We start from the raw sequence: 27275 nt of genomic DNA on the forward strand, positions 1-27275 counted from the left end.
ACGAAGCTTCAAACCTCACACACCCCACACTTCACCAGTCATAATTAAGTCAAACAAACATGCAAGTGTTAGACCAACAATCTCTCTCTCTCTCTCTCTCTCTCTCTCTCTCTCTCTCTCTCTCTCTCTCTCTTCTCCGTTTGTCTCCCCTCTACTTCTTTGCTCTTCCTTTCTTCTGTTAATTAAAACAGGGAACCAATTAAGACTTTGAAAAAGCGATAACAGCGGGCATGAGGGTGGAGAACAGAGGAGAAAAGTGAGGTGCGTGTTCTGGGCTTCCTTTCTTCTCTAAAGAGCGACTCCAGAGTGCACACGACTCCCACCCCATGGGCGGTGCCTCGGAGGGGGCGGGGTAGGGGGCGGGACTCACTAGCGTAGGGCGAGTTGGCGGCGGAGCCGTTGAGGAAGCTGGGCGAGGCGCTCAGGTTGCTCATGGCGGTGGCGTTGCCGTAGCCGTTCATGCTGGTGGCCACCGTGCTGTAGCTGCTCTGCTGGGGGGTGGAGCTGGGCACGTAGTTGTGAGGGGACACGCTGCTTGTGTTCCGACTGAAGCCTGGTGGAGCGGGTGGAGACAAGAGTGACAGACAGACAGACAGACAGAGAGCGTTTGACCAACTTCTTTAGATGTCTAAAACATTATTAAATCATTTCTTAGTCCTTTCAACAGGTTATGTCACTAAGGTCAAGTTCTTAAGAAAGGGGTCATTTTCTAAAATACGAACGCTAGCCGTCATTTCCGAGCACTGTTGGGTTCTGCCAGCCCGCAGAGCTTTCATCAGCCCGCCGTCTGTCCGACTGTCGTTAATCCTCAAACCCAAGCGCTCTCCCTGAACCTGAACGCGAGCCACGCGTCCACCGCTAGAACGTGCGTGGCTTCCGCAGCCAATAGCCCTGCAGGTCGGAGGGCAGTAAATAAATGCAGCGCTGAAGAAGAGGCAGGGCTTCCGTGTTCACAGATCTGCCCCGCTGCCCCAGGATCACGACTCTGACGACCTTTGCCCTGCAAATCCTCCGCCCTCTTGCCCAAACACTTGCGTGAGGGAGGGTGTTGCTTCATCTGATAAGGCACCCAGGCCCTGATTTACTAAAGGTCTGCATGTGCCAAGACAAGAGGCCAAAATTCAGACGATACACATGGTTTATCTGGCACGACCTCTGTGGTTTTATCATCTGCTAATTTTTCCTTTGCTCTACTACTAGGCTAATACACACATTTCCCTGGAATTACATGTTGGTAATACGGTTGATAGTACCAAGAGCTAGGGTTAGGGTTAGGGTCATGTATGCCGTTTATTTTCACCCCTGAGGCCCTTTAACTCCTAAACACACTTCTAATTCTGTAGTCTCAAAATTCAGTTCCGTTTACATTTCTGTAGCTCTCCACGAGAGCCAACGACCCACATTTAGCACACGTATGCTTCATAAATCACCCACAAAATGACCATTAATTACACACACAATTTATCGCCCTGCTTCCCTCCCATATTAAGGGTCAGGGCTCTGGCTGAGCGGACACGCGCGCGCGACCCTTACCCTGATTCCCTCCTTGCGAAGTCTCGGACACGTTGACGGCGAGCTGTCCGGTGAAGGAGTTGACGCCCATCATGCCGGCGTGGACGGAGCTGTTGGCCAATCCCGTCAGTTGGTTGGGGTTGCGGGGGACGTTGTAGAGCGCCTCGGCGATGTCGGCCGCCCGCTTCAGTATGATCTCCTGTGGACGAAACCCCGCCTCCGTCAGTCTGGGTTGACTCCACCCAGTCTGGGTTGACTCCACCCAGTCTGTAGATGCAAATCTGCACCTTTTCAGCACTTAATTAATCAGCTGTGTGTTTGTGGTCGGCTGCTAAGAACGTGAAGACTCAACCCCTCACCTGGTTGTTATGAGGCATTCCATACAACGCTTCCACCAGATCCGCTGCTCTCTTCAAAATCACCTCCTACAATCGCCATCCAACACAGAGGAGAAATAATAGAGAGACTGAGAGATTTGGCACTTTTCTCCCCACGTTCCTCCATCACCCAGTTTGTCCTTCACACATTTACAGTAGTGCAGCGATGTAGGAAAGGGCATTCACAATTAGCCCCGCCCATCAGCCACCGCCACAGGTCAAATCGCGAAGGCGCGTAACTTCACAGAAGGTGGTTGGTCGGGTTTGGAGAGGAGATGGTGCGATTTGTGCTCCACAGAAAGGGTCGTGGAGTTGTACCGCGGGGCAAGGGGGAACCTGGCGGAAGAACCCTAGAACACACAGCAGAACCGCTCTGGCGAGAGCCAATCACAGTGGAGACTGGCGAGCAGCGATTCCAGAGCCGCAAAGCGCTGCAGAGCGTCGTCTGGACACCGTTAGCGGGATTATTAGAGAAACCGTCTCACTAATGGGACTGGCTGTACGGAGCCAGCACAGGGTGTCATGTATCTGTACCATACTGCATAACTTCACATCAGTGAGAGTTTGGGGCAGAGCAGATCACATGAAAGCTTTAACCATCACAAAATGTTATTTTGTTTGCTCTCTGTGGGGAAGGAGAATTGCTGTTCAATGCCATATTAGCTGTTTTCGCTGCCAGTTACATGAAAACGGATAATTTCTTTTTCTTACAGTCCCTGTTGTACACGTGTGTGTGTGTGTGTGTGTGTGTGTGTGTGTGTGTGTGTGTGTGTGTATGTCGCGTGTGTGTGTGTGTGTTGTAGGAGGTTCCGGTGGCGGGTCATTCCCTCACATACTGAACAAGGGGAGAATTGCTTTGTTTCCCTACTGCATGCTAACCTTGACTCCGAACAAATGTGGGCAGTGTCAAAACATACTGCCTCTCACCCAGCACTAGGCTGAACACACACACACACACACACACACACACACGCACATGCATGCACACACGCACACACTGGCGAACAAGACAAGGGAGGTCAGGCAAGCAATAAAGGATTTTAGTGCGCTGTCCAAGGTGCTAAATTCACTCAATTACAGCCACACTGCCACTGAGTTAACCTCTCATTACCAATGCGGGGGGCCCCTGGAGTGATACTGTCCACCGGGGCGCTGACGCGGGAGGTGGGCCTGGCCATAGCCCGGCGAGAGAGGGGGCGTGGTCAGGAGATACAGGACAGCACAGATCCCTGGAGGAAGCTGCGGGGGGGTAGTTGTTCTGGGTGGGGGTGGGGATGTCCGGCAGATGTGAAGAGATGATCCTTTCTCTGTTGCGTCCTTGGTAGAATCCCATTGGTTTATGGGAGTTTGAGGAGCACATAAGGGTTGGGGGTTGGTCTATGGACTAAGTGAGTAGAGATGAGGAGCCCAAGCTGTTGCCTGGAAACCCACATTTTTAGCACTATAACAGAGTGAACCGTTAGAAGATGGGAAAAGGGGTGATTTCACTGGAGAACGAATGGTGACATCAGTGTGTGTGGGTGGGCAGGGGTGTGTGTGAGCCGTGTGTGAGGGGTGTGTGTGAGCTCCAGCAAGGGAGCGTATACAGTAAAAGTGAGGATGTCAGGACTTATCTGGAAAATACCTATAGCTGCCAGTGACATCCAGGAATCAGTATTGTCATCATCATCATCATTATCATCATCATCATCATCATTTAACCATTGCTCAGAATAGTGGTGTAAGTGGTTGAATAATTGAAAGTGGTGGTATACCTCATAACACCATTGGGCAGAGATCATGGCTGCATTCTGCTTCAACCAGTTAATCAACAGGACTTAGAAGCAGTGTATGAATTCAAGTTCAACCCGAATTCTGTTTCAAATCAAATTCAGACTGAAATTTCAGACTCTTTTAGGAATCAAGTGCTGCCTTTTAGCACGGGGCTCCTGCACTTGGAGGCCAGTGGTTAACGCTCAAAGGGCCCGGTGTGCTCTGCGGGGCCACGGAGCCTCTCTGACACACAGCCCAGGCGCTACATCAAAGTAACCGCGGATGACGAGGTGCTGGCCCGGCCTCTTCCAAACCCACTGTCACACGCTCCAGCCTTCACGAGCACAGCAGGCCGCTGGGAGAATTCTGAGGCTCCAGACTGTGACGGGCAGTAGCGCTGGGCGGAGGAACGGGACGGGGAATGCTCACTGTCGCCCTCCGGTGGGGACGTAGGGAAGAGCGGCACGTCAGAGGCACCGGTGGGGTTATCGATGTCTGAGCGCTTCATTAGTGGTGCGGTGTAACAAACGAGGCCGCGTGGCGGCTTCCTGGCAGACATTTGCTGGATGAGACGCGGGAGACTTGATGGGCATTTCAAGAAGTAGCTTTGGGTGGAAGTCACTTTTAAAACAACTGTTAACGATGTCCTTTTGTAATAACTTTCCTATTAATTCATGTTTCCACTCCATATGTCACATTTATTCCCTTAAAAAATGAGCTTGCACTCATTTAAATGTGTACAGCTCATCAACTGTGTGGCACTATATTAAACGTTTTGACCTAGTTTGTTCATCAATTAAAGAATCAAATCTCAGAATATATAAATGAGGTTGAAATGCTGCTCCTCACATCATGTGTTAGCAGTTTATCAGTGGCTATGCATGGGTCACCATATATGGATGGACACTTTCTGTCCGCTGTGAACTCGTTTCCTATTGGTCACCTTAACTCGTACTGCAGCCCTATTGATTAGAGCAGCATAAACAAACTGGAGTAGAATGACATCATCTTGCACTGCCAGTTAGGAGCATGACATCATAAGATGGTGACGAGGCATTTATTGGAAGGGGATGATGCTACCAGGAACGGCACATTGAATCTGGCTTCCTGTTGGTCGCTTGTGTTTAATTGCATTTGATGGCATTTGCGTGGCTAGTCAGCAGAATAAATTCAGCAGAATCAGGTAGATGGAAGACCTAATTTTTTTGTTTCATCTGGAAATGGTGTTTTAACAAATACAAACACACACCACAGAGACACACACGCAACCCTACAAACACAAACACCGATACGCACACAGACATCCACACACACACACACACACACACCACAGACACACATGCAACCCTACATACACAAACAGAGAAACGCACACAAACATCCACACACACAAAATGATACACAAAGAGCAGCACTACAAATTCACCAGTAAAAGCCCCAAAACTGCCCAGCTTGCCGTAGTTGTGCAGTCCCCCACGGTTGTGGCCCAAGTACCCAGCAACCCACTGGAACGTCTGTCCCCCACCTCTAATCCACTCACACGGGCCGCTACACCGTCTGTCCCCCTTGGACTGCCTGGTCTCCTACCCCGTGTCTCCCCAGTGGACACGTCCACTCGCCAACACGTGTCCGAGGGCGGGGGGCTCATGCGATGTGTGTGTGTGGTTTTGTTCTGTGTTTTTTCTGGTACATTTTTTTCTAATTGGGCTTAAAGTTGATATCTGTCGTGTTTGACAGTCGTACGTGTGCGTGGTGAAAGAACGGTGGAAAAGACACCAGCAGTTGTGGAATTGCAATTATATCTGCATCTCAGTGGGTAAACTGCAAATGGGGAATCAATTTAAAACAGTTATTTCCATTAGCTTATGGAGATGGTTAGCATTCCTCACATTAGCTTTAATCTGCTCAAATATAAATTGTATAATATACAGTCTAGGGCTCTGTGTGTGTGTGTGTGTGTGTGTGTGTGTGTGTGTGTGTGTGTGTGTGTGTGTGTGTCTGGGTGTCTCTCTCCTCAACTGTCTCTAAGTCAGGAGTGGCATGATTGAGGCTTGCAGTTGAAAAGCAAGCCCCGTCAACAAACTGTTATTACCTCAATAAAGAGGAGAAAATCGATGGGGCAGAGAGGAACAGCATGCAGTATGTGTGTGTGTGTGTGTGTGTGTGTGTGTGTGTGTGTGTGTGTGTGTGTGTGCGCACGCAAGAGAGAGAGAAAGGGAGAGGCTGTTGATGCCAGCCTGGCCATTATCCAAGAAACAAGAAAGAGAGATAGAAATAGAGAGAGAGAGATAGAGAGAGAACATAACATATCCTCTCTGTATTTCTGACCTCTTCATTGAGCTCAGTGCTGTTCTGAATGTCAGAGGTGCTGTAACGATTTCTCTTCCTCTGCTCCCTCCACTCACACACACACACACACACACACACACACACACACACACACACACACACACACACACACACACACACACACACACACACACACACGCTTGCTCTGCTGTGACTCAATTACTAGTGGTGGAGCAATAATAAAGTCCGGGCGGCGAAGACTTCGATCGGCTGACCTGCTGGGAGGCACAAGCTGACTTCACCATGATGGATCACCTCCTGGTGGCCATGCACTCGTAAACACACACACAGTCACCCACCCACCCACCCACACACACACACACACACACACACACACACACACACACACACACACACACACACACACACACACACACACACACACACACACACACACACACACACACACACACACACACACACACACACGTATACACACCCTCACATGCACGCATACATACAATCTCTCTCAGGCCTTCTTACATAAAGCATCTAGACCTTGTTAAAGAACGCTGACTAACTTTTAATCATCCCATAATGCTTCTTTATTTCTTTTTTTTCTGCTTGAGAATTCTTCACAAATATTGATTCAGACACTCCATGTACCCCTGCAGTCTGCCATGCTGTCTCTGACCGGCAGTTGATTTCTGAAGTGAAAGAGTTGGCTAAGCGTGCATTCGTTTGAAGCCTGATCTCCGCAGAAATCCATCCCATGTTTTGACAGCGGCCCAGGGGCTGACCCACCCACACAAAGCCCAACGTCAGCATGTACGGTACAATTGAGTTGGCACCTGGTTCCGCTCAACCAGAACACACTTCACAGGGAGATTTTAATGTTCTTTCGTCTCGTGGGAATGTACAAATTCATACTTGTCAGACTGGGAGAAAAACAAATGAAAAAAAAGAGAAAAGAACGCGCAAAGAACAAAAGGGGGATTCCAGGACAAACCTGGCAACCCTCCTGCGAACAAATCGGTTATGTGCGTAATTTGCTCATTTTATCTTCATGCATCCTGATGACAGAAATGTTACTGGTCCTGTTGTCCTGGTGTGATACTGGTTTGCTGAGCAGTGGCAGTGGGCAGACCACGTCACAAGCTCTGAGAAACGCCCCAACTGGCCTGCTCAACACTGACATATTAGAGAACACTCAATCACTTCACCACAACAGCAGGTCACGCCAAATGACATCACTTATGACTGAAGCGTTCACACACACACACACACACACACACACACACACACACACACACACACACAAATGAGTTAAGTAAATAAGCACACTACAGCTGAGGATAGCTTCGCTTGTTTGGAAGAAGCGATGAGAGGAAAATCTATACATCCTCACTGGACGCGACAGTGAGCCCTGTTGCACCTAATTGCGATGAATGACCTGGCTCAGTTAGGGCTGTGTGTGGGTGTGTGGCCATGATTGGAAGTGTGTGTGTGCACGTAAGTGTGTGTGTGACGGAGGTTTATACGAGATGAAGCAAGGAGCCTTCACAGCAAGGAGCTGTTCATTAAGCAGTGCAAAGACTCCAGACCTTTACTGACTGCAACAGTGCAAGATGAGGGTCAGGGTTGTGTGTATGTGTGTGTGTGTGTGTGTGTGTGTGTGTGTGTGTGTGTGTGTGTGTGTGTGTGTGTGTGTGTGTGAATACATGAATTTCAGTCACCAGGAGACCCAACCAAAAATCGTAATGTACTGTACACCTGCTACACACACACACACACACACACACACACACACACACACACACACACACACACACACACACACACACACACACACACACACACACACACACACAGCACACACACAAAACTAAAGAGGGAGGCATCTATCACCGAAAGCATCGAGCAGCTACACTTCATGTGCGATCTCAACAGACGCACGCTTCCCCACCACCACAGTATCGGCATGGCGTCCGCGCTGCTCCAACACCACGCTGGGCCGCCCCCCATGATGCAACTCTCCGTGCACATCAGCAACGTTCGCTAGCGATGATCCGAGCACGCGAATCGCTGCCACATGGGTGTCATTGCCGAGCCCATAGCAACCGAAGGCCTCGCAGCCAGGCGGCTCAGGCCTTCACAAGTGCCAATCATCGCTTTGATGTCAGATCCACCCGTTAAATCAAGACGATCTGGAAGCATTTAACAGACACGAGAGGCGGCCAGAGAACAGCACGAATCACGTGCAGCTGTACAATATGCGAGCGAGAGGTCACGACCTCGGCCCACCCAGCAAGGCCTCCCAGGAAACCTGCTAGCGTCTTGGTTCTCGATTAACACGATCCTAATGATCGAGGATCTGACAGACGGCTGTTGAGATTCTGCGTCAGAAACAATGTTGCCTCCTTTTGACTGCTTCAGTCTTCGGAACAGCGTCAGGCCGCCCTGATGGCGTGGGAAACTCTGTGCATAACGTGAGGGTGAAGAAGATGGTGCTACCTTCGGCAAGCGCTCAGGGTCTCCGGGGTGCCTCGGGATGACCTTCTGTAACCGCTGGAAACCGTAGTCGATGGTGGGCTCATTCAGGGCTGAAACGTGGAAAGAGATAAACGTTACAACAATGTATAACTGTGCCTAACGTTACAACTGATTATAGGTTCACTCTTCAAACCAATTATGAATGCTGTCTGCAATGATATACTAATTCCAAAAGCATTTGTGAATCATGGGAAAAGCTGGATGCTAATCAGACCAAGATTATCAGACCTGCCAACATTATCAGAACAGATCAACCAATCATATGCTTTTAACACAACAAAATGCTTCTTCTGGTCTGGTAGAAAAATAATACATCAAAAATCAACGTTAAAGCCCTTGTTAATGCAGTAGAAAGTGACGTTAAAATGCACAATTGTTCAAATGGATCCATTGTATATTCCCGAGATTGCCCATATTTATTGGACTGTGTAAAAGCCACAAACAGTATGGCAATCTTGGGACTTTAAGGCGTGTTTATGTGTAGCATTTTGTGTGGCAATTACTGGGCGTGAAGTCTTTATCTTGTCAGAAACATACAAGTGCATCCATCAGCCATAAGAAGGTGAATGCTCAAAGTTGTTTTAATAATAGAAAAGAAACAGAAGGACAGGGAATCATGGCAGACTCATGGCAGTACTTTGTATTTAAAAGCTTCCATAAGTTTGAGGCCGAACTACAGATGCAGAGAAAAGTGTGAGTGAGAACGCTATTCTACTTTTGGAAGGAGCCCCTAAAAATCATGAGGAACATTCTAGAACTGAGTAGGCGTTTATAGGGATTATGGGTAATGTATGCGTTAGGGGGAATCTGGAGTCCTGCGGTGCCGTCGTTCAAAAAGGTTTTTCATGATGGTACTACAAACTCAGTGGCCAGTTGTAGATGTTCCTGACTGGAGTTGATCAAGGAGGTAACAGTACTTTAATAGATGATGGATATTCACACAGCTATGAAAGGCCTAGATGTGTGTACCCCAAATAAGATCAATCTTTGCCCTTCTTTGGCTTGAAATCATGATGTGGTCCAATGTTAAGGCTGACCCAGAAACAGGCTGTGTAATTCAGCCTTGACAGTCATTATACTGTAATGTAGTGCTGTACTGTCCCCATCACCTGCTCCCAATACCAAAACCGTTTAGAATTGAAAAAGCAAGACCTGTTAAAACACACACACACACACACACACACACACACACACACACACACACACACACACACACACACACACACACACAATACATGAGGCTTCAAATAAAGTGCTCTGCCTCCACGTTTGCCAATCATGGAACATGAAGATGGAGAGAAAAGAGGAAGAGAAAACGAAAAAGTGGTTTGGATGGTGTGAGTGTTGGGTGTTGAAGGGTCAGAAAAAAGAGTAGAGCGGGGTTCTTTCCTGTCAGTTAGAGCAGATGGTCAGAGCTCAGACACGTCGGGATATGTACTAATGATACTAGTAAGTGATTCTATACAAAGAATAAGAAATTTGAGAAGTTGATGTTGGTGGTTAAATATGGTGGCTCTAAATGTTATATTTTTGCATCTGTGGATGACGTGTCTTATGGCAATTCAAATGCTAAATGCCTTTGATACGTCAGGTGATGGCTGTTGTCATGTTTGTGTGTATTAATATTCCAGTAAAGGCTAGCTCCCTGTGAAGCACAATCCCATATCTTGTGGATGTCGGAAGCAGTTTGCACTGTTCTTATTGACATTGATTTCTACATTGCACCCAATTGTCTCACACAGCCCGAGGAAAACATTCACTTACTGAGAGACCTGAAGGTCAGGAGAGAGAGAGAGATACAGAGAGAGAGAGAGAATGAGAGAGAGAAACTAATAATACATTCTGGAGACTGGTCTTCCATCATATATAATTAAAAAAAACACCTACTACAAGTTAAAACAGAGATTATTAGAAATCTATATTTGACCACATTTACAGAGCACGACCAAGCAGAAGAGCAAAACAATCTCAGCACAGTGAAAAGAAGACATCACGCTTTACAGAATGGACCTAACCCTTCTGAAAGGGAAACAGCTTCACTCTGCTTTCAACACACACACACTGTCATTTTCCCTCTCTCTCTCTCTCTCTCTCTCTCTCTCACACACACACACACACACACACACACAACCACACACACTTAAGGAATAGGTCACAAGCAAGCCCAGTGACTTTTTCTCTAAACCTGGAGGTCAAAGGGCAGGTCAGCGATAAGAGTACTGTATACAAAATCTGAGGCTTCATTTATATCTTCAAATAGTGTCAGATGCCTTCAAATCCTTCAACAGAGGTACAGGGGACAACAGGCTTCAGAACAATTACAGAGCCCATAGTATGATCTTAGATAATCAATAAATCAATTTTCATATGGCCTAAATCTGCTCCAGGACATCAACCTCAAGTCACACAAACTCCTTGACACACAGTAATTATTTTACAGTGTCAGTACAACTGGGTTTCTCAAGGAGATTAACTGAAGGTCACTGTATTAATCCCTTGAAAGGATAATCTGAAACAAAATGACACAAACACCAATCAGCTCTGTAAATAGGCCTATATTCTTCTTATAAAAAATACCTTTGTCTAAAATGGGGAAGTGGGACTGTTGTTGGCCTAAATTTGCACCGTAGCTGGGTAGAATATTTGCTGCATGTCAAACAAGCGCTAACCACAGCGCATTTTACAACTTTAGCCACACAACATCTTGTTTGGTGCACACGTTCATGGCTCGGGTTCGTCCAGGGATGTTGGTTTATCATTCACGTTTGAGCTTCAGTGCATAAACGCTCCGAAACAGAATTCAGTCTGGAGACGAAGCAACAGGTTATCCATTAAAACCATTAAACCATTAAAAATATCATGATGTTGTTTTGAGGCAGCAACTTTGCCCTCATCTTCCCCCTAATAACTGAAGAAATTGCTAGCTTTCAGTTCGGTACAGATTGGTTTATACTTTTCTCAGCAGGTATTTCTAAGAAGGGGAACTGAGCAAACCTCATGAATTGATAGTTATCTTCATAACTGTCTGAGCTGAAATTGAACTTACCTCAGCAGAGTGTGTGCTTCACAACCATGAGTTGAAACCCCTGAATTTTCAGTGTCTGAGCACAGACACTAAAGACCAGTACTGAAAAATGTCAGTAACTTCTATCTTCTCTAGTTGACCTTCGTTGCCGTAACTACAGCAGTAATTGCTATGAGAGGAAATGAGAGGAAATTTCTTTTTGGAAGAGAAAAACCACATTTTTAAGAAGTGGTTGAAAATGACATTAGATACACTAGATACACAGTCTTTACAAGTTTCTTAAGGTTTTACAAAAAGAACAAAGCAATAACGGATAGTTCCAGTGGAATAAAATTACTTAAATTACCAGCAAGACACTATCGGTCGGTGTCTAGGAAAATGTCAAATTGATATGACTGGAATTACTTCAGCAATAAATTAATGAGCAAATAGGCTGCAGTGTCTTCTCTCTCTCTCTCTCTCTCTCTCTCTCGCTCTCTCTCTGTGTCTGACCACATTGTGAGAGATCTCTTGCAATCACACAGATCAATGCTCATTGAAATTTCATGAGGGCAGATGCAGGCCTCATCATATTTCACAATAATGACCCAGAGGGGAGGATGGTGGGCACTGAGGAAAGGGGACAGAGGATGAGGAGGGGGAGGAGGGGCAGGAGGAGGATGGGGGGAGGAGTGGAAACAGGAGAATGAAGGGGCAAAAGGCTCGCTCCGCCAAGCTTAACTCACACCCATATACGCTTATCACGTAATTACCTCAGACGCAAGCACAGACGCATGTCCATCGTATTAGAGCACAATGTGCAGCATCATGATATTATCCACTAACTCAACACCAAAAAGCCAAGAAGTGTTTCAGTGGTACGTGATTTAAAAACTGATTCATGTCTTCCAGCAGGGCGCGTGGACAACTACTACACCTACACTCGGCCATAAGAGTCCCACACATTTCTTCTCCTAGTGGTCAGATCAGTTGAACAGACCCTTGTAATTTAGTTCAGACGGCCTTCATAATGTTACACACACACACACACACACACACACACACACACACACGAATGGGTGTACACACATACAATAAAGTAAGGACGCGTGTTCCACAGCGACGCCCCTCCTTCATGCTTTTCCGGCAAGGTCCTCCACCAGCCCTGTGTCTAGGTGCGATGTCAAGGCGAGGGCTCGGGGGATCGATCCCCCCGCCGGCGTGGCGCTCGATACCTCTGAATTATTGCTTCATTCGTCCCTCCTTATTATAGATGAGTTATTTTTTTCCCAAGCCACTCCACTTTAAGATCAATAGAGAACGAGAACGGTCCTATTCTTATAGCCCCCCCCACAAACTCTTTCTAATACAGCCAGAATGTGCTGTGTTCTGCTGCAGGGACCCGTCAGCTGGGGCTCGAGTGGCAGGACAGAGAGCTCGGTATTGTTATGTCTGCACTGAACGTGACGCTATGCGACATTTTAGGTTATTCGTCTGCTAATAGCTTTTCTGTCAATGTCTGTTGTATACAACACTGTGTGTGTGTGTGTGTGTGTGTGTGTGTGTGTGTGTGTGTGTGTGTGTACAAAAGACAGTGATAGAACTTGCAAGACCCCTGCAAAACCAGACACGTGTAACGTAAACAGATTAGCCCATCACCGACTCAGCTCTGAGCACTGCCAACACGGAGCACCAGGAGCTGAAGCAAAACGCCCCCATGTACGAAATGCTAAGAAATAAAACAGTCAACTTCTCCGGTGAGTCGTCTTTGCGCGGACATCATATTTCCTCATTATATCACATGATGGCACACGGTTGTCGGTCCTCGCTGTGGTTGAGACACGGTGAAGGCTTGTCTTCGTAGGTGCTGATCTATTCATCGTTTCTTCACACTTCCTCTTTATGATCCCCCCCCCCAACCACCACCACCACCACCACCATCACCACCACCACCCTCCCCACCACTGACATTTAGTCTCCCGGGTGACGGGGCACCTGCACTGTCAATTACAGGAGATGTATTAGGTACAGTGTTCTCTTTGCAACTAAGGTAAGACCCACACAGACATTGAGAGACAGGGAGTGAGGGAGACGGGGAGAGAAAGAAAAAAAAACAGACAAAAAAAAAGATAGAAAGCAACAGTTCCAGTGGCCACATGCAATTAAATTATGTAAGCTTCAAAATAAAATAAATATTTAACCTAACTTCTTTTACTAATAAAAAAAAATCTGTCCTCCTACCTAGCCCATCAAACAGTGTGTCACGTAAGACTGGCTGCCTCACCTGCTTGATCTCACCTGACGCCATCTCCCATAATTCCACTCACATTCTTTTCCCTGCCTGACTGATTTCGCAGGGTACAGATCTTGACGGGGCACTGGCAGTTTCCAGGTAGCCATTGATTAGCGCCTAGCTGGGGCCTGGCAGCAGGCGTCCGTGGCTCTGCCTGTATTGATTTAATTAGGCCCGAAGAGCTGCTCGCGCGTTCCACTCGCTGCTAGCGCACGCCGCTAACGGAGGCTGATTAGCCCTGCCAGCTGTCCGCCGGGTAGCGGTTATGCCCAGGCCAGATGCTACTTTGCCGTGCCGGTGGCAGAGCTGGAAGTTTCCTCCGGAAAAAAGGACTGCGATCACGGAGGAGGAAGCGAAAGAGCGTCGGGCTCGAAAGTTTAGGACATGGAGCTTGGGATACTCAGTATAAGTTAATGGAGAATTTTGAAAGGGGGCTGTACCCAAAAAAAGACCCTAAAAAGAGAGCACGAGGTGGTTCCCCCACCCGCCCAAAAAACAAATTTGTTGGATATATTTATAATTCCCTGCCATTCAATGACCATGAAAATTGCATTTGAAAGTTTATATGCACCTGTATTAACCCTCCTGTATATACCTGCTTTTACCATGATAAGGCAAAAAATAATAATCTAAAAGAGAAACCATTAGGTAAAAGTTAAAGCCTTTTCTGGTTTTAAATGACTTTCAAGTGCTCATTTGGGTGTCTGAGGTTCACCCCAGTAAATGAATATCTGCAGGCAAACGGCAAAATGATCCGATTGGCTAATGAGCTCTCAGGGAGTTGACCTTCGACCTTGTGGACGTGGGCATTAGTGGGTGGGTTTGGGTTTGAAGGCGAGCGCAGGGCTGCCTCATGTAAAGGGACTAGACTAAACCCCCCACACTCCGTCTCTCGTTGTCTGTCTCTTCTGTCTCTTTCACTTTATATGAAATGGAAATAAGAACTTGTCATGCTTTTTCCCCTCAGTAAACAAGGAGCTATTTAGTATAGACTATGCGAGAGGGAGAGAGAGACAGAGTGAAAGAGAGACAGACAGAGGGAAATGCAGTTCGACTCATTAGGAGGCTGCTCAGATTGCTCTGGGATTTGGTCCCCTCCTTAAGAATGCCCTCGATGAACTGCAGGAACTGGGTGTGAGACACAGCCTAACATATGGGCGTGCGTGTGTGTGTGTGTGTGTGTGTGTGTGTGTGTGTGTGAGCGTGCTTGTGTGAATGTGCGAAATGCGTGCGCATGTGCACCGAAAGGGGCGAGGTGCTCGGACGTTTGTTTTTGTGTTTTTGTGTCCATGTGTGTTTGTGTCTGGAAAGGTTCACAGTTTGTTTCTTCCACCTCTTCTCCCCTCCTACAAATGGCTTCAAGATGGAGGCCAGTAAAGTGTGCACTGTTTTTCTAGCTGAGTTGTAACAGTTTTTACAAGCAGTGGTCGTTACTATCTCCCTATCTAGAGTAATTAAGGAAACAATACCCCCCTGTTGAACTCTAAGCTTGTGTGTGTGTGTATGTGAGGAGGTGTGCGTATCTGAGATTATGTGTGAGGGGCTGTGTGTGTCTGAGGTTGCGTGTGGGCGGCTGCTTGTCCTTTTTCATTGCTATATTGAAGACATAATATAAACACAATGCAGATCATTTGTTACAGATGACATAAATGGGAAGCCATAAAGCGTACTAATAACAAACACGTACAGACCTACTCGCCCCATTTCCTTTGTTGCCCTAATTTGGGACTGGTCTGAGGTCAGTCTGGGTATGAGGGCCTACACATGTCCACTGTCATTAGTTTCCCTTGTTCTTAGTAACTGTGGTATATGTATTGGATAAAGAGATGATTCTGATCCTGGACCAGCACAGCAAACTGTCAAATGCAGTTCTGGCTCTTTCTAGACATCATCAGCCAAGAGCTTATCCGTACACAGGAAGTAGAGTCTCAGGAGAGTGATGTGTCCCACATTAGTGCCTTCCACGGCAGGAAGTGGACAGCCCTCAAGCCGTGCGTGTTTATGTGCAGGGACATCGGAGGTTCTGCCTTAAAGTTTTTTTTTTTTGCTGCCTTGGAGCGTCCGCTGCATCCGTCTGCCCCAAAGTTGCTACGGTCTCGGTCAGTTGAGCGGGTGGGGTGGGAGATTGCGGGTGGCTTACCGGTGTAGATGAACCTGCCCGGCGTGCCTTTGCAGAACTGTTTGGACTTGTAGGACAACGTGACCTCCACGACCCCGGGAATATGGCGAGGAGGCGTCTGCACCCGGATGGCATGAGGTGTGATGAGCTGGGGGAGGGGGGGGGGGGGGGGGGGGTAGAGAGAGAAGAAACTTTTCAAGATTCATTCAGTCTTTGTTCCACCTCTTGGCATTCTTGCTTCATTCATTTTGATTGTATCAAAGGATCTTTTAATTAATTTAATAACTGCAACGTCAGCTTTGGGAATATTGCCATTGTAATTATGCTTGAACCCATAAACACAGCTTACGGGCAATTGTGTATTGCAAGGTGCCCACTTCAGTGTTAAGCTAGTGGGTAGTGCGTCTCTGTGTGCTGCATAATTCCAGCAGTTGCTTAAGTAGCTCAGACAGTATAGACAAGGAATGCTAATGCTGGCCTAGAACTAAGGCTGCTGGTACACCCCAAAACCAGAATACACGTGTGACTGCCGTGTGTGTGTGTGTGTGTGTGTGTGTGTGTGTGTGTGTGGGTGTGTGTAGGGGTTTGGCGCTGAGTTGGTCCGCTACCCCACACTCTGCAGGGGCACAAGGGGGCTCTGCCTCCCAGGATCCCCAGAGAAACTCAAATTAGAAACACCTTTCGACCCACAGACATAGACCGTGAACCGTAAAAGCCCTCGGTCCTGGTCACAATCAACGAACACTGAACACAGGGCTCACGCCTCTAACAGCCCCCTAAATCTGACCTTCAGCTGGGAGACAGTGCACGCAGGCTTTAAACAATGCAGATATATAAATAAAGAGGGTAAAAGTGAAGAGGAGTGTGGCTGTACCCCTCACCAGGAAACTATTCCCCCAGGGCTAATCCAGGCTACATCCTCCTTCTAAAACTCTCTAATGCATGTAACAGCCACTACACGGCTTCAGAACAAAACATTAGAAACCCATTAAATCTATGTAAATGAATTCCTTAAACATTATTAGGAACTCTCGTTAATGTTATTAATATGAAACATCCATCCTACATCGGTAAGCAGTGATCGGCTTCTTAAGAGTTGCGCTGAGTGAAAGTGGCTGAGAAAAAAAAATGAAGAGAGATGAATCGACCATATGCGGAATTCTCTCCATCTCTCTCTCTGTCACTCACTTTCACTCTTCGCTATATCTGTGGTAATCAGATCTGTAGCTGATGGGTGTAGCGGCTGAGGGGGAGCGGGAGGCTTTGGGTGGGCCCCCTCGTTTGGGGGCTACGGGTTAGGGGCGAAAGGTCAAAAGGTTAAAACGTCCACAGGAACAGCTAGAGGGGGAGGAGGCAGCTCGGCACATTAAATGTGTCCCAGATGTATGCTGTCATAACCAGCATATGTGCACACACACACACACACACACACACACACACACACACACACACTCACACATGCACCCCCACACACACAAACACACATACAGACAGTGCTTCACTGTGCTGACATCCTACACATTAGCATGTGTGATCATTCCTCTGCCTTTTAATTGTGCACATTCTCGAGCGTATCAAAGGATCTGGCTGACAACAGTGTGAAGTTTGTATCTGAGACAATGTTTATGACTGAAGCATTTTGTAGCACTATGGAGTATTTGCACTTGGTCAGCTTACTTGCTGTGTGTGTGTGTGTGTGTGTGTGTGTGTGTGTGTGTGTGTGTGTGTGTGTGTGTGTGGGCAGGCATGTGAGTATTTGCACATGAACATATCAGATTAGGAACCTTTAAAGGGTCCGTTAGTGAACATTTAGTCAGTGCAACATATGAAGCCCACTCCCCCACATAAAGACATGTCAGGTCTAATGAAAGGCACCTTTAATAGTATTACAATATCTAATGGCTCATGTGGGATGAATTTATCACCTGCACAACACCAGCATCTTGCATAAAGAAACGTACACTACTGCAGGTAAATGGGCCCGACTTGACAGTGGACGGGAACAGATGAAGGAAGTGCGGTTTTAAAATAATCTTTAATGGCATGCAATGGCTTTTATTTAACAGACTATTTGGCGAGATAGCACTACTTAAAATGTTAGTACCCACACTGCGTAAAAGGAAATATCTGTCATTGCGCTGTATTAGGGCTTTCAACCAAGTGGGCTGAGATTTCAGTCATTTAGGTTCATTAATGCAATGATAAAAAGGAATTCATGTGAGTTCATCGTAATATCCCAATTTTTTTTTCTTTGTAAATGGTAGTCATGCTAGCGGCTGGGAGGAAGACGTTTGTGATCCCTTCGGAATTACCTGGATTTCTGCAATAATGTCTCGGCTAAAAATGGATCAGCCGTGCCTAGGGGGTTAGAAGGTCAATTTGGCCCATTCTTCCATATACACATTTTAGTTCATGTATATTTTTGGATGTCTAGGTTTGAATAACCCACTTCAGATCACACCACAGCAATTGAAGAGGACTGGGTTCAGCACTCTAACCTGACCGAGTCAAGTTCAAATAAACGTCTCCTATTCCGAGTTGTTCTTGATTTTGTACTGTGATTTGCATTATGTCGTGTCAGCCCAACCCCTTGTGTTTTAGATCCAGGTTCAGATGTTCAATCCAGGATCTTCCACCGTGGCTCGGAATTCGTCCATGACTGCACGCCATGCATGCCAAGTAGGTCTGCTCCCCAACACCAAGCTCTTCTCTGGAGACCATGAGGCTTCGGCGCTGACATGCGGTGTTGGTTTTTTCATAACTTAATGCTCTGCACTGAAGTTCAACCTTGGGATAAGTTCAACGTTCTTCTGTGGTACCTCCCCATTATAACCCCTCTCAGCCATTTCTTATGGTACGGCCGTGAGTACAACAATGACCGAGCATATACCATATCTGCATGTCCCTACCCATCACCCCAAGATCCTCTGTCACCTGCTTGCCCATTTCGAAGCTCGTAAGAAAAACACAACTAACTTCCACACTGCGGACAGATGAACACCCCTGTCCTGTGAGTATCTGCAAATGTTCATTTGTGGTGTGTTTATGAAATGTGCTCTGACAGGACCAGAAGGACAAGTCCCCAAAACAATGCTTTTAATATGGGAAGACAGGCCTGCAGTCTCACACACTATTGCTGTCAGTGACCATGACTGTTAAAATAAGGAATTTAGTAAAGCTATAAATGTTGTTTTTTTATAGAGATCAAATCAAATGCTAGAAGCCTGGTGATGAAATTCAGATGTAGGGGTTAGCGTCACTTCTGAAGCAGCTGGTGTGGCAACAGTGAAGCAAGACCTCCTGTACATGGTGGCGGCGATTTGCAGCTAGTGTAATCCCTGTCTGTAATCCCTGTCTGCGGCTAGTGTAATCCCTGTCTGTAATCTCGGTCTGCGGCTAGTGTAATCTCGGTCTGCGGCTAGTGTAATCTCGGTCTGCGGCTAGTGTGATTTCTGTCTGTGGATAGTGTGATCTCCGCTGCCTAAGCAGCTCCTGCCTGGGCCAGCTCAAAAGGACTCCACGAGTTCTCCGTGAGTTCTCACCTCGCTCCACACCAGCATGGTGCCAAAGATGACCTGCAGGCCGTCGAAGAAGTTATCGCCGATGATGATCACCGTGGCGCCTCCCGTTGTCCAGCCCTCGCTGGGGCTGATGGCTTTAATGCAAGGTGCTGCTACAATCCAGTAGAGAGGGGCCATGGTGACGAGAGAGAGAGAGAGAGAGAGAGAGAGGGAGAGCATGAGATATAGACATACAGATATAGACTTGCTCATTCAAGAGACCAATTCCTTTTGTTTTCTACCACATGTAGGAATGCAATGATGAAAAAGAAAACTGGCTTGCTCTGTCAGACCTGTGAAGGAATCCACACCTCCTATCAACACAGAAAAGGAACACTTCTGTTTCCAGGAGAACCGGTGTTTGTGCGTTGGGAGTTGTGTGTGTGTGTGTGTGTGTGTGTGTGTGGGGGGGGGTAACCTTCCTTTCCCGTGAGGCCTCAGGGTTAGAGGTGAGGTTCTAATGTGGTTTGTTTCATGAGGTTTAGGGAGGGGGGCAGGGGAGCGGGGGGGAGGGATCACCCGGGAGGTCGCATGACTCGACACCTCCGCGTCTCCCATTTCGGAGCCGACGCAGGAAACCAAAAACACACAAGCGGCACTGAGAAAACTCACACAGCTGGATTTAACTAGGAGTCCCACGCCTCGCGGTGCACATCAGGCATACAAAAACACAGAAGATCGCTTACGGCAAAAATGACCATCAGACACGGCGCCTGGGACTTGTACCTAAAGCTGCCCGGCGACAGCAATGGCTTCTCATTATAGGCTGATCGTGAACGCACCAATCACAGATGAATGAAGGTACTGTGTTATGGTGAAGCAGAGGGGCACACAGAAGGAAAATAAGTAAAACGTATCCTGCCATAACTCCGTGTAAGGCCTTATTGGACTTGGACATTTCTAGCTTATGATTAAGACGTGTGATTTATGTCCACTTATTTGCTAAGGCTTTTGGGCACACGACATGTCCTAGGCTGTCCCAATGTCCCAAGGACGAAAAACCCTGTTTTTCTGCTGGTAATTGAAATTTGACATCTGAGCTATTATTATCGTGCTCGTAAAACACATCCTCATAGCCATAATTTCTGTTCTGGTAACACACACATACACACACTTGTGGCACATAGCTAAAACTGCTTGTTCACTAGGGTCCACTCTCAGCCTATGAGTAAGGGGACCTCAGGCCTTGTGTTGCTTGTGACAAGTGGTTCTGTGGTTTGGGGGGGGGGGGGGGGGTTAGTCCGTGTCCACTGCCCTGCTTGCCCCGGTCTCTTTCTTGCATTCGTATGGCAGAGAGGACAGTGTGCAGGGTGGGGCGGGTGTGTGTGTGTGTGTGTGTGTGTGTGTGGGGGGGGGGGGGGGGGGGGGGGGATACAGGATTCGTGCGGAGAAAGGTCAGCCCGCTTATTAGAGCTGTCAGCTCCCCTCCGAGCGTGAGCGTCCCACTCTAGCAGGGGGTGGAGGAAGCAATTTAGCCTGCTGTAGTTTACCTCCACTTAGCTCCCGAACAGTGCAGATCAGCATAATGAGCTATGGGGAAAGATGGGGGGGGGGGGGGGGGGGGGTCCAGCGTGGACTATGGGGAAAGACGGGGCGGGGGGGCTCAACTGCGGGATGTTCTCGGTCTTGGAAGCGGGCGGAAAATGTGTTCGACACCTGGAGCGCTTCACAGGACTGGGCACAGCAGGACAGAAGCTATTAAGACGCATCATGGAGGTGGTCCTCAGGAATCCCCTCCCTGGGGCGTGGCTACCTCCTAAGCAGTCCCCTCCCTGGGGCGGGGCTACCTCTAAGCAGACCCCTCCCTGGGGCGTGGCTACTTCTAGGCAGGCCCCTCCCCAGGGTGTGGATCTCTCTGAGGGAAGGGAGTTGAAGGTCTAAAACTGTGGAGGAAGCTGGGGTTTGCATCTGCTTATGCTAGCACAGATGATACAGATGGACTTCAGATCTACTTCCATTTGGATCAACTCCATTTGGATCTACTCCATTTGGATCAACTCCATTTGGATCTACTCCATTTTGATCTACTTCCATTTGGATCTACTCCATTTTGATCTACTTCCATTTGGATCTACTTTGAACAGATCTCACCAGCGGCTGCGTTTCATCTCGTCCTGGGCTGTGATCCGTGGTGTGCATTTACATTCTTTTGTTTCTCATTTTTGAATACGCCAAACAAACCCACACTTCCCGCCCCTCCCAAGACCTATTCATAAGTAGCTTTAGATTCCTGAAAAGACCAGCTTCTCATATTCCTGTAAACACACGTTAATCTAGTTTATTTACACGTCAGATGTTGGGACACCCGCAGCGGCGTCTGGCCACGCCCCCTCCCCCCCCCCTGTAGTTCGCAGTTCGGAGACGCTGAAGGGAAGGGGGGAAGAGGAGGTGCAATCTGGGGCCGTAATCTTGGCCTAAGTGGACACTTTGGCTCAGGCTGGGCTGGTGGCTGGATTAAGCAGATGGAGAAGCACGAATCCATCTGATAGGATTAAACTTTCTGCGGCTCTCTCCGCGCCATCTGCTCGTCATGCTGCTCCCAGTGACACACACACACACACACACACACACACACACACACATACACACACACGCACACATGCGCACACACACACAGAGTTCAAACAACACATGCACAAGCCATAAAAACCCACAGACACACGTGCTTGTAGAAAGTGAACATGGCAACGAAGACAGTCAGGTAATTAAACACACTGACATACTGGGAGCCATGATAATACACACAAGAACACACACACACACACACACACACACACACACACACACACACACACACACACACACAACATATAACACGTAAACATGTAACAAAGACGCAGAAAGAAAAAATGCATAAACAGATACTTAGATGGACAGAGGACACATGCACACAAGCCTACATGAACATACATGAAAAATATTTAAAAACATGTAACATTTTAGCGAAATGAAAAAAAAAAACCTACAATAGTGAAATACCAATGCAGCCCATGTTATATATAGCAAACAAATAAGTTAAAAACAGTAACTGCAAAATGTCTATTTTTGGAATGTCACATTTTGCTCTTAATATAATATGCCCTTGTGCAGTCAGACGATCATTTTCATAGTTCTCAAAATTATATTCCATTAACTGTTTTTCATTACCATTAACATAAAAGCAATTTTAATAATTGGACTATTACTACTCCATCGTAAAAAAAAAAATTTAATTAGATATTAATTATATTAATGATACCTTATGTATAATGCATATAATTAGATCACAAACACACTGCAGTCGTACATGTATTCTGTATATTCATGTGTGTGTGTGTGTGTGTGTGTGTGTATATATATATGCATAAACACACACACACACACACACACACACACACACACACACACACACACACACACACTCAAACAATTCTTAATTCCCTGGAGCTTGTGTGTGGTACTATGGGACAGTAGAACACTCTTATTCTGGAATAACTTCAACCAAGCCAGTCCCTCTCTTTCATCCTACTTGAACTCCTCTACTACAGAGAGTCTCTTTTCTCTTTCTTGGTGTGTGTGTATGTGTGTAGTGTGCATGGGAGTGTGCGCACGTGGACGTGTGTGTCTCAGAGGGCCATGCTTAAGTTCAAGTGGTCCTTGTCCAACAATGACCCAGGAACTTATTGCTTATTGTCGTCCAGCCTCCTGAACCCATCCACTCTTGAAGAGACAGCTAGCGAGCCATTAGTGCTCTCTTTTGTTCCGTCATCCCCTGCCAGGAACCCACCGCACTGCTCCGTCTTCCTCTTCCCCAACCATTCAGAGCACTCCTAAAAACTGACCTGGGATCAGCTCCTCGGGGCCACAGTCTGGCCTCTTATAAAAGGCTATTTCCTGGACTGAAATGCCACAGGTGCAGAGGTAGTTACAGTAACAAAGAGTAACAAAATTAAAAAGAACCGCACACTCTTACGTGCAGAACACTGAAACATACGATGTTTTCAGAAGAAAATGATATGAAAGGTTTATGTAATCTATATTGCTGTGCCTCAAAGCCAGGATCCCAGGATGCTTTCTGGACAGAGAGCAACGTCTCCACCTCCATCCATCCACCCAGAGTGCAGCTAATCCTCCACGCCTCCATCAGGCCTCTCCAAGCCTTGCCCGTGCCTTGGCAAGAGACCACCCCAACGAACTGCCCCACAATCCCCCACGGCGGCTGATCCGCACGTCATACATCAATCTCATGGCAACAGACCCCACACGCAACCCCCGCCCACAGCCCCATCCTCAACGGGAGAAACCAGAAACGGATCATGGAGGACGTGCCCCACCATCACACCGCACCCATTCACAAAGCGCCCGGAGAGCCTGGAGCTCGGTCTTGCAGCAGACAGCCTCGGCCTCGAATCGGCCGTCAAAGGAAAAAAACCCACTAGCAGCCATTAAACTTCTCCGGATCCGCATGAGCGTACGAACCAATCGCAGGCAGACAACGCTGCGAGGAAAACTACCAACGGCAAGAGGAGAGGGACAACCTGTTTTTGGTTTTCTTTTCATTCTTTCTACAAATCAATGAAAATGCAAACTGCCCTCTGCAGAAAAGGCTCTGCGGTTCACCACTGAAGCGTCACGTCACCCAGCCGTGGTCCACGCGAGTGAGGCACGTGTGGTGGATGAGAGGCACACGTTTCCGGCACAATCCGTCAGCATGTTTTCAAGGTGAGTGGACACGGATGGTGGCATCGGGGTGCGACGTGCATTAAAGCACATGTGTGTTAAAACATGCTTTTAATATTAAGCACATACTTTTTGCCATAAGTTTCAAGGTGACTTGTGGTGTTTTTTTTATTTACATAAATTAGCGCAGGGATGTATTGGTCACTGAGGGGATGGAGAGAAAGTGCAGACCAACAAAGAGCCTGGGCTTTAAAGAGGCTAAAGGACCTAGTTGAAACCGGGAGAATGTGGGAAAAAAAGTATGATGGTGCAGTTTCTGTACAGTGTGCTTCATCACTTAAGAGAGAGTTTTTCTAGAACCTGCCAGCAAGAATATATAGTTAAAACAAAGGAATGAAGCATGTGGACCGTGGGAGGACACAGGTTAGTGTTTGAATTAATTGGCTGTTCAGCCTTACTCTATCTGCTCCATTGGACACAGGACTTATGGGGTCAAAGCTCAAAACAAGGGCTGGGGGCAGGGACTTGGGGTGCTAACACAAACTATTCCCATAAACCCACACACGTTTGTATGCATGTGTGCGCGTGTGTGTATTTGATCAAGAGAGAAGTGTGTGGATCTGACAGGGGTCCTTGCCTGGCCACAAACTACTGACTCTCTCTCTCTCTCTCTTTCTCTCTCTCTATCTACCTCCCTCCCTCCAGCTTTCTCTGTCTCTATCTCTCTATTCCTCTCTCTCTCATCCTCCCCCACATAGCTGAACTGTCTAATTCTAAAACTGCCTTTTCTCCAGAAGTGACCCAGTTAATGTGTTTAAGCAAAATGTCTTAAAGAGCTCTTGGCATGAACCAGAATATATACACACACACACACACACACACACACACACACACACACACACACACACACACACACACACACACACGCCTGTGCTGTGAATAAGCCATGAAGTTATTGTGAATAGAGATAAGAATGTTGCAGTTAGATTTAATATGTATTCGGGAAGTTGAGCTAAAGATTTGTTTTACTGCTTCAATTTTTAATAGTGAAAATTCCTTTCAACTGCACTCTCATCATGATTAGATCTCTTTCCATTAATCCCACAGAAAATCTAATGGAGCATCATATTTACGCAATAAATAATGAAGCCTGAGCTAACCGGTCTGAGGTAATCAGTCTGAGGTAAACTTCTGAGGTAATCAGTCTGAGGTAAACTTCTGAGGTAGTCATGTCGAAAGCTTACCGTGTTCCAGGTAAGATGGCGTTCCCTCTGAAGGGTCCAGCCTCCGCGCTCTCCGCCCGTGCTTGGAGTTGTTGTGCACGAACATGTTGTCTGAAACGGAGAGTACGTGCCCTTCCACGCTCACCGTGGTGGACACCACCACCTGAAAGGTCATGGGGTTAAATTTTATTATTTTAAATAACCTTTGTTAGGGCATTGGGGTGTTTAGATTTAGTTTAAATGTAGATACATTTTAGTTTGAATTGGTTTTTAAATAAAATTTAAAATTTGACACATTTGTGCACTCGGCTTCCATCTCTGACCATTTTGCATATGAAAAATACAAAACGTATGCCCTTCTACCTAGCCCCATGAAACCCTCATTTATATAATCTACCTAACATGTGCCGTCTAAATGTGGAAAGACTAAGCAGAATTGTGTTGAATCTGTAATCATTTCTGAATGTCCACTGAATGCCAGCATTGTCTCATGTTAAACTCACATCACTGCGAGACAACCCTGTGGACACCCGAGCGGAACTGGTCCCTTAATTAGCCATGCAGTGACTGCACAACTCCACATCTCTAATCCTCCAGTTTTCTTTGTGCTAATTAACATATATACACAGAACTGTCCGTACAAGCACGTGTGCGCGCGCACACACATACACACACACACACGTTTCCATCTTTTATCAAAGTCCTTCAGCCGCACCTCCTGTGCCGTCCGCCCACCCCACAATCCCCTGCTCCGCACGATTGATGGCTGATAGGGCCCGGTGCAGATTAATTCAATTAAAAGGACGGCAGCACTCGAGTGCGCTGAGACAATGGCGGCGTGCTGACAGCGTCTGGGCGTGAGTGGTGTTAGCAGGCCCGGCTTAAACCACCCTCCCCAGGCCTTAAACCACCCTCCCCAGGCCTTAAACCACCCTCCCTGGGCCTTGCAGAGAGCCTCTCACTTTAATTGCAGCTGATCTCTGAGAGGAATCCTGCCTCTTGAAAAAAGAAAGGGCTTGGTAAAGAGGAGGAAGTCTCAGAGGAACTGGTGCTCACGCTCCCTCTCTCTCTCTCTCTCTCTCTATAGCACTCCCAGTCTCTAGGCTTCTGTCTCTTTCTCTCACATTCATGGATGCAGTTTTTCCTCTCAATTCCTTGTAGACTTTTCGTATCTTTTGTTGTCAGAAAAATGGAGTGTCTACTCTGGTCTACACTAATGTACGTGTGTGTGTGTGTGTGTGTGTGTGTGTGTGTGTGTGTGTTTGAGTGAGTGAGATGGGGCACCACTTTAACGATCATTCGTACACACGTCGTATACATCAACCCCCTCTCCAAATTAACCATTCACCTGACCACAGAGGCCTATGTTAACTAGTCTGACAAATGGTCATTGTGCAGGAGATGAGTCACAGCAGCACGTCAGTGCCATAACGGTTTAATCCACACGGCATATGCCTCAGTAACAGGAAACTCACTTTGACACGTTTTCAACATGTAGTCTGGGAGAAATGATCGAGGCTGGATGCTAATTGGATACAATAACTTTTATTGTACCTTACAGCATGGTATGAGTTCCTGCTGACGGCCAGAGTCCAAAAAGAGAGCAAGACCAGTCCTGACACTGTCTAACAGGTCTGCTGTCAAACCTCAGTCTCTCACTGCTGAACTCAAACCTCAGTCTCTCACTGTTGAACTCACACCTCAGTCTCTCACTGCTGAACTTAAACCTCAGTCTCTTATTGCTGAACTCAAACCTCAGTCTCTCACTGTTGAACTCAAACCTCAGTCTCTCACTGCTGAACTCAAACCTCAGTCTCTCACTGCTGAAGTTAAACCTCAGTCTCTCACTGTTGAACTCAAACCTCAGTCTCTCACTGCTGAACTCAAACCTCAGTCTCTCACTGCTGAACTCAAACCTCAGTCTCTCACTGCTG

The 27275-nt window shown here is 47.1% G+C and overlaps 1 protein-coding gene across 1 annotated transcript in view; it reads right to left on the reverse strand.

The window, feature by feature from the left end:
• ebf1b (EBF transcription factor 1b) overlaps window positions 1-27275 on the reverse strand; it is a 97847-nt gene that overhangs the window by 5897 nt on the left and 64675 nt on the right. Inside the window, 7 exon segments of the mRNA XM_076979658.1 lie at window positions 371-553; window positions 1534-1711; window positions 1872-1937; window positions 8445-8533; window positions 15921-16047; window positions 19442-19572; window positions 25363-25504. Coding sequence (XP_076835773.1) covers window positions 371-553; window positions 1534-1711; window positions 1872-1937; window positions 8445-8533; window positions 15921-16047; window positions 19442-19572; window positions 25363-25504 — 916 coding nt within the window.

The sequence above is a fragment of the Brachyhypopomus gauderio genome, chromosome 18 (genome assembly GCF_052324685.1).
Source record: "Brachyhypopomus gauderio isolate BG-103 chromosome 18, BGAUD_0.2, whole genome shotgun sequence".
In the NCBI taxonomy this organism is placed as follows: Eukaryota; Metazoa; Chordata; class Actinopteri; order Gymnotiformes; family Hypopomidae; genus Brachyhypopomus; species Brachyhypopomus gauderio.